The sequence below is a fragment of the Hyaena hyaena genome, unplaced genomic scaffold, assembly GCF_003009895.1.
Source record: "Hyaena hyaena isolate Hyena2069 unplaced genomic scaffold, ASM300989v1 scaffold_319, whole genome shotgun sequence".
NCBI lineage: Eukaryota > Metazoa > Chordata > Mammalia > Carnivora > Hyaenidae > Hyaena > Hyaena hyaena.
The window spans coordinates 1,460,947-1,469,327 of NW_024080951.1; the positions used below are offsets into that span (position 1 = coordinate 1,460,947).

The window sequence follows — 8,381 nt, forward strand, 5'->3', positions numbered from 1 at the left end:
ACTGTCAAATATGATCGACAGATTTGATTCAATCTTCAAACCAACCCTATAACGAAGAAGTAATCTCCAAACATGAATATGACCAAGGATGCGAATTGCCATTCATCTGTCTCCAAAGGCCAGGATTTAATCGCTTTAATTTGCCACTAGGGTTCGTGGTCTCCCCAGTAAAATTGAGAAAGACATTTTAAAAATATTTTGGCATCAAAAGCAGAAATACTAGTTTTTCTCTGCAGCTTTTCTACTAGATAGCCTTTAGCTCAGCTCTAGCTTCTCACATCATATTCAGGGTTCTGTTTTTGCCCCCAAGTTGCCCCATAACTTGTTTTTCTTCCTAAGCCCTGCTGATTGCGCTTTCAGTATATTTGACGCTCTAGAAACAGATACTATCTTCTCATTTCTCCAGCAGCTCCCTCACTGGACTGTGAAGAGTAGATTCCCAATCCATTTTCATCAGCCTAATCCCACCTGCTCTGTATCTTCCAGAAATTCTTCAAACTGTCTTGTCGACTGCCTTGCTCTGGGCATAGTACTGTGGGTTCATTCTTATTTTCACCTCTGTGATTTCATTTGGATGTTGGAAGAAAAGGACCATAACTTTCCCTGAATGCACAATTTTGTAGCAAAGACCCTTACCAGAATTTTCTATTCTTTTCTAGAATTCATATATATTATTAGTGTAACAGAGAAAAACTATTTGAAAAATAAGGAAGTAATTATATTACTAGGGCTTAGCATTCCAACCTAGTGATGCTCATCCTGCAATGTTATTTCCTGATAATGAGAGGTTAATCTCTTGAGAAAAATAGTAAAAATCCCTTGATCCTTGACCAAATACATTTTCTTTGCATTGTTTTAGGTTATAAATGAGAAGGAGCCCTTGGCTCATAAATTATTAACCTGCACAACTCCAGATATCTTAATCCAATTAAAATATAAGTAGCCCAAAGAATGGCTATAGCTCTAGGCCCAAGGACGTTTATATCTAGACAGATGTAAGTATTCTTTATCTTATTTATATGTTGTTTTCTTTGTTATGAAATTTTTTTGCCTTGTCAACCAGTGTGGTGATTAAACATTTGTTTCACTTATGATCTTTAACGATACGTTCACAGCAAATAAAAATTTGGTTCCCAAATATAATTCCATAGCAAATGCCCCACTTTTACAGGCACAAAAACAAAAATTAATAGGGATGTGGGGGGGGTGGCTCCCAGCAGAAAGCCAGAAATGAATGACAGAAAGTTCAGTGTCATTTGTATCTAAAGATATCAATAGCACGCATATGACTGGAGGAAGAGCCAGCATGTCGTGTGCATCTGTACAACCCTCTTTGAATCTGCTTATGCTAACATTTCAAAGGACTTGTCCCTGACAGCTGCCTGCTAAGCTGCGAGTATTAATACTACACAGAGGTAGGTCCTAACATTTCAGTGGCTCACTGCTTCTTAGATCCTCTCCCATTCGGCTTTGCCTGTGGCAGTTTAGATATCTACGCTATTCAGAAACGCTGGGCTGCAGCAGCTTAGTTTTACAATTAAATGACACATCTCCCTTATTTATGAGCCTGAAATACTATTTCATGTTTCAATGATTTTAAGCAATTTAGGGATTAAAGAATGCTTCAGGAGTAGTATCTGTTGTGACACCCTTAAAAAAATAAGTTTATAGGTTGTAGAATTAAAACAGGAAACGGAATTTGAAAAGAAGTTGCAAATAGGAAGTACTAAATGCATGGAAACAAGTCTTTTTTTCACTAGAAGTTATAAAACCTACCACAATTTTAGAAATAAATAAATGAAACTCAAAGAGAAGCTTATTCAGCTACTCAGTTTTGTAATTTAAAGTACATTAACTCTTTAGCCTTTGTCTTAGACACACTGAACTAATCATTTTCCTCATCTATTCTCATCATAGGCAATGACTTGCTGGTAATCAGATAAACCAGTCGGTTTTTAAGGAATCATTTCTCTAATGATTCTGGCATTACTACTTATATTTTTGGCTCCTCCACAGTCATGAAACATTGCTAACAAGGTGCACACCAAGTTGATGTCTAGCTACAGTACCTTGCATTATTTTGATCTACTAGATGCTTTATATTAACTGAAAAGCTACGATCATAGCCATAAGCCATTTCATATTTCAGAACTTTTACTGGTAAAATTTCTGTACCTCAAAAGATTATTTCAATAATTTAGAATGTTCACTATGTCATGACTTATTGGTGCTCATTTATAAATTAAAATACTCTATTGTTTCTATTGCGTAGAACATTATTACACACAGGGCATCTGAAGCTCCCTAGAATCTGGGACTTTTCTTACTCGACACATTGCCTTTCTGCCACTCTGTAGCATGAATCTGCCTTTTTTTTTTTTTTTAAGTTTATTTATTTTGAGAGAGAGCGTGCACACACATGCACACAGACACACACACACACGGGTGGGGGAAGGGCAGAGAAAGAAAGAATCTGAGCGGGCTCATGCTGTCAGCACAGGGCCTGATGCGCGGCTCAATTTCACCAACTGTAAGATCATGACCTGAGCCAAGATCCAGAGTTGGACGCTTAACTGACTGAGCCACCCAGGTGCCCCATGAATCTACCATTCTAGTCAAAATAGTCTCACAGTCTCATGAATATATTATGCTCATTCCCATATTTCTTTTATTCGTATTGTTTCTCAAAAATATAACACCCTCAGCGCTTAACTGTCTTTTAAAATTTTATCTATTGTGATCATTCAAAAGATAATGCTTACATAATTATTTAATTACTTATAAAGGAAGGAAAATTAGGGCCTTGGTTCATACATCCAAAAATATCAGATATGTTAAAAAGAATGAAAGTTAAAATATGACAGAGAGAAAAATATATAAATAAATATTTGAACACAGAATAAGGTCTGAGTATAAAGCCAACAGCAGAGATGATCACTAGACTTCATAAAAACAGTCTTTCAGACTTTAAAAATAACTTTGGAACAACCTGAAGTGACAATAAACTGACTTTCTATATAAGAAACTGGAAGACACTTTTCTGAGCTCCCTTCTCCAAACAGGATTTCTGCTGCTTATTCCTAAGATTTGTGCTCGTCTTGACTGCTTAATTCGATCCCTTCCTATTAGGTTATTTTAAATGCATGGTTTTCATTAATTTGCTCAACACATGATTATATCACACCCCCACCACAGGTCAGACTGTGCTAGATACGAAGACCATACTATACTGGTGGGCAAGACAGGTATGGTCGCTTCCATCACAAAACTTAGGCCTAACAGAAGATACACATTAATCATACAAACTGTGTTAAAAAAAAAAAAAAAATAGAGCACTATGACAGTATATAAAAAGGACTTCATCTACTGGGGATACAGGATGTGTACGTATCCAAGATTTCCCTGAAGAATTCATATCTATATAGGGGCACCTGGGTGGCTCAGTGGGTTAAGCCTCCAACTTCAGCTCAGGTCATGATCTCATGGTTCGTGGGTTCAAGCCCCGCATCGGGCTCTGTGCTGACAACTAGCTCAGAGCCTGGAGCCTGTTTCAGATTCTGTGTCTCCCTCTCTCTCTGACCCTCCCCTGCTCACACTGTCTCTCTAAGAAACAAATAAAACATTTATTAAAAAAATTTTTTAAAAAGAATTCTTATCTATATCAAACAGTACACGCTACCTGCAGGGGTATTTCTTAAATGTTTTTGTACCTTTCTGCATCTCACACTGTAAGTTCTTCTATATTGGTTAAATGATTTATCCTCATTGAAACTTATTCCCATTAAAATTATATCCTAATTACTAGCCTTTTTTTAATGGTGTACCTGAAGTCAGCTTTAGGAGGACTGTTACTTCATATGGATACTTTGAGAGACAGTTTAGAAAGAATACTTTTATTCTTATGAGATTAAACAATTTAAGTCTTACCTAGATTATAAGGCGATTTCACGATTAATCTGGTCAAATTTAATAGAATACTATCTAGGCATCAAAATAACATTTATATTTCTTAGAAAGAATTATTCATATAAATTATGTACTAAAATAATATACAGAATTATTAAAAATTGTTTCACTAACACTACAAATAGGTTCTTAAAAAAATGAAATATTTTTTAAAAGCACATATTTTCACATTGTATATCCTGGAAGTTTATTTATCACTAATTCGCAAATATCTTTGCATTGCTTGGAAATATTTAGTGAACCAACTTCATCATCTTCCTCAAAGTGATCTGGTGTGCTGCTATCCAGGACATTAAGTTCTAGTTCTGATAAATTAGATGGCAGATAAGAACTCACTTGAGATGTCCGAGGTGACTGGCTTTTTTCTGAAGACTTGCAACCAATTTTTGTTTTAATAACTTTAGAACTCTGCACACTGTTTCGATCTATTGGGTTTTCTGTTTCCTCAGTCCACTGTGATACAGATAAATCACTGGCAGAGATACTAGAATCTTCCTCCAAGCGTTTAGCTGGAATCCTTGAAATGTGAGATCTTTTATGTGAGTGTATTGGTGATCCGGCTGAAAAAGGTGGGCTAAGAATAGAACTCTTTTCGCTGCTGTTTTTTCTTATGGACAGTCTTGCTTCACTGGACTTACCTGTGTCTTGACTATGCTTTGGATTTTCTGCTGCTAGACTGCTGTCATGAGCTTGTAAAACTCTGCTAGTGTCCTCACTGGTAGAGATCTCTTCAGAAAAACAAGGGCTGGTGAAGTCATCTGAATATTTTAGTTCTGAGATGCTTTCAGAATAACTATTTCTACTTGGTTTATTTTCACTCATATCATCAGTGAGAATGTCCTCATCAGTGCCTTTGACGCGTTTATCCTCTATTTCTTTATCTACTACAATTTTGTCAACTGCAGCCTGCTGGAAAACACACGGACTTTGGGTTTTCCTTCCCATTTCTCCTTCCAAAATACTTGCATGAGTAAACCTTTCTGGGACGATGGAGTTCGGAGGACTCATGATTTCTTCCAACAAACCATTATTTGTTCTGTGTGCACCACACTCTACTGTTCTTTCAGTTGCACATTTCAGCTTAGTTTCTTTAGCTGTGCTGGGGTCATCAAAACTACCACTGATTTGCTTTGAGGTATCACTGTTTTCAGCAAAAGATGCATTTGATTCCGAACACTTCTCTTTAGGCAGTTGACCTGGCTTCTGAGGTGGCTCGGCAAAGCTTAATACTTTAAATTTGGATGATGGAATTCTGAGTTTTGCACCCAACATTTGTGCTTGCGTTTTTCTATACTGTTCTCTTCTTTCATGTACTACCAACATGCCAGGATTTGTTTGCTTTAAACGTAGTTTCAGTGTATTTGTTAAACCATAAAGCAGCTTCCCCCTTGGAACCCTTTTGGGGGAGCTACCACTGTTCTTTTTGAAATATTTACCTTTTTTGAGGGTTTCAACTTGGTTCTTTTTACACTGGAGATTCGCTGACTTGTCATTTTCCACCATAGAAAGCTTACCCTTCTTAGATTCAGATTTACAGGTGCATTTGGCAGAAGATTCTGGGGACTTCTTTTCCTCAGTTCTATATAACCAGGCTAAGTGAGGATGTATTTGAGCGGGGCTTGCCATAGGTTGGTTATATAACAAAGACAACTCAACCAACAAAGCGTTTAACAAAGGCAGTTGCCTTATTGTATCGATTCTACTTTGTCCAGTTTGCGGGGGACATGCAGTTTGATCGCTTGCTTCTACATCCTGAACATGCGGAGAATTTATGAGCTTTGGAGGACCCCCACGTATCCCACAATTAGTATGTTTCAGAGAATCAGTATGTGTTGGGACAGCTACATGATTTCCCTCCAGGGAAACACCGTCCGATTCCTCAGGTGCATTTATTTGAGGCTTAATGGTGATTGTACCCTGTACAGGGGGCATCGTTCCTTGGGTCAAATGAGTGTAATACAGAGGAGGAGGGCAAAATATGTTGGCTTCGATGTCCAACTCTGTGACTTCCTCATTTGGGGGGCTAACGCTCCTCCCACCACTAGAATCTGAACAAATAGAGCTGGTTTTGCTGTGCTCCACAGAAACTGTGTTAAGAGAGTTGGTCTTATCACCGAAAGCTACTTCCTTCAAATCCTTCTGTGCCTTTGGGATTTTTAAACTCACAAGAGACTTAGCAGCATCCCTGGGTCTTGGCCCCGAGTTTGGCTGCTGTTTCTCCCGTGGGGTTTGGGAACTGACCTCTACACGCTCCACCCCACCTCCCGCGGTAGCCACTGGCCGCTCGAGATGGCCCAACAAGCTGCTTCCCAAATCAGTCAAGCGGTAGCCCAGGGCAATGTCCCCAATCCCCTCCCCGACTTGGTTATGCAGAGGGAAACTTCCTCGATGAGCGTGGGAGCGGCCGGAGGCGGCGGCCTGTCCCAGGACCTTGTGGGCGGCGGCAGCCAGAGAGATGCTACAGGCACCCAGGAGCTGCGGGGCAGGAGTTGGGCGCCCGGGGGGCAGCTGCAGCAGCAAAGTGTAAAGCGGCGTCCGAAGGAGCAGGCGGTGCAGGGTGGCGGGGTACAGGCGGAAGAGACAGGACTTGCCGCGACCGAAGCTGACCAGGCCGGGCCGGGGTTCCGGAGCTGGGGCGCCGGGGCCGTTGGGAGGGTAAACCAGCAGCGTTGGGAAGTCCAGCAGGCGGAAGGCCACTGCGGGGCACAGGTCGCGCGACAGCCGTGGTGGCGATGCCTCCTCCTCGTCGTCCTCCTCCACCTCGGCCACGGGCGGCGGCGGCGGCAGCAGCCCGGCTTCAAGACGCACCCAGTCTACAAGCAGCTCCAGCGAGAAGAGCCGCTCGGACAAGGGAGCCGCCATTGCTGTTGCCCCTGGAGACGCTGAAGCTTGGTTATCGCGAGAGACCGGGAGACCACAGCGCCTGTCTGTGCTCTCTCGCGAGACTTCAGGGGGCACCCCTGTTGGTCTAGGCTGCAGCAGCTGTGGGAATTTTCTTAGCCGCTCAAAAGTATTTCCTTTCCAGGCTTGTGTTTACACGATTGCTTATAATACCGAGGCATGATAACATGATGGCAAGAAAAACAAACACACAGACTTATTTTTTTTTTGTTTGTTTTGGTCGCGTTTTTATTCATGAAGATCTCATGCAATTTTGAGGTGAGGTCAAGTCTGAGGAAAATTGAAAGTAAATCAGGATTCCCTTTCCAGACCCCAGGGCTAAAGAAAGCCAGTTTACTCTCCAGGGTCGGCCTTCTCTGGCTGCTGGTCCCCTCAAAAGATGATGACACTGCTCTGAAGGCCTAGAGCCTCTGTTTGGGTAAATTACGGTAGCACTAAGACACACACAGGCTGTGATAAGTTTTCATTTGAGCAATCACCATGTGTGAGATTGATGTTAATGATTCCATTTAAAAACAAACACCCACACGTGCACACACACAGGTGGGAAGTGGGGAATATCTTATAACTATTCCAGATTTTCAAGGAGACCTGCTTCTCACCTCAGTGCGTTAGCCAGCTAGATTGAAACCAAGGCTGATCACATGGGGAGCCTTAAAGGTAAGTAAGGAATTTGGACTGTATTCTGTGCAAGCTGTCTTGAATGAATAGGTGTGATCATATCAGCGTTTAGAAATATAGCAATACAAATACAAAGGATGCATTCTACTAATAAAAAATTGAATTCAGAGCAATCTATTGGGAGACTTTCTCAGTGGTTCAGGGGAGGGAGAATGATGGCCTGAACTTGGTCAGGGTCAGTGGAGAGGAGAAAGAGGTGACAGAAGAGGCATTTGTGATAGCAGAATTCAGAATTTGGTGACTAAGGGAGAGAAGTTATGGGTGAAAATTTTTTTTGCTACTAAAGGAGAAGAAAAATGAGACATAGATTATATATATATGTATGTATATGTGTATATATGTATATATACTTAAGTTTTTAATGTTTATTTTTGTGAGAGAGAGAGACAGACGGTGTGCACAAGCAGAGGAGGGGCAGGAAGAGAGGGGGCAGAGGAGCTTGCTCTGTGCTGACAGTCAAGAGTCCAACATGGGTTTTAAACTCATGAGCTGGGAGATCATGACCTGAGCTGAAGTCGGACATTTAAGCGACTGAGCCACCCAGGCGCCCCGATTTGATGTATATTTTTTAAAGTTACTCTGGGTTTTGGGGATTGTAGAATTTGCAGTTCTTGCCAAACATTATGTTTAATTTTAGACAGCTTTATAATTTATAGTTAAATTACATCAAAGCTCAGCAGAACATTGTGAAGCTCAAGGGAAATTGAGAATTGGAGGGATTTGATGCTTTAGTGGGAAGACTGAGGGAGGTTCCATTGCAGTACATAAGTAGAATATACTACTCTTGGCCTTGAGAATCTTACTATCTACTGGCAGAGGAAACATTTATCAAG

At 40.9% G+C, this 8,381-nt stretch overlaps 1 protein-coding gene across 1 annotated transcript; it reads right to left on the reverse strand.

The window, feature by feature from the left end:
* Positions 1-4,088: 4,088 nt before the first annotated feature.
* Positions 4,089-6,828, reverse strand: MAP10 (microtubule associated protein 10). The gene has a single exon (XM_039248835.1). The coding sequence runs from the start codon at positions 6,826-6,828 to the stop codon at positions 4,132-4,134; it is 2,697 nt and encodes an 898-aa protein (XP_039104766.1). The 3' UTR covers positions 4,089-4,131.
* Between the last annotated feature and the right edge of the window lie 1,553 nt (positions 6,829-8,381).

Excerpts from the sequence above, each read along its gene's own strand:
- MAP10 (XM_039248835.1), bottom strand. The coding sequence starts at position 6,828 with ATGGCGGCTCCCTTGTCCGAGCGGCTCTTCTCGCTGGAGCTGCTTGTA.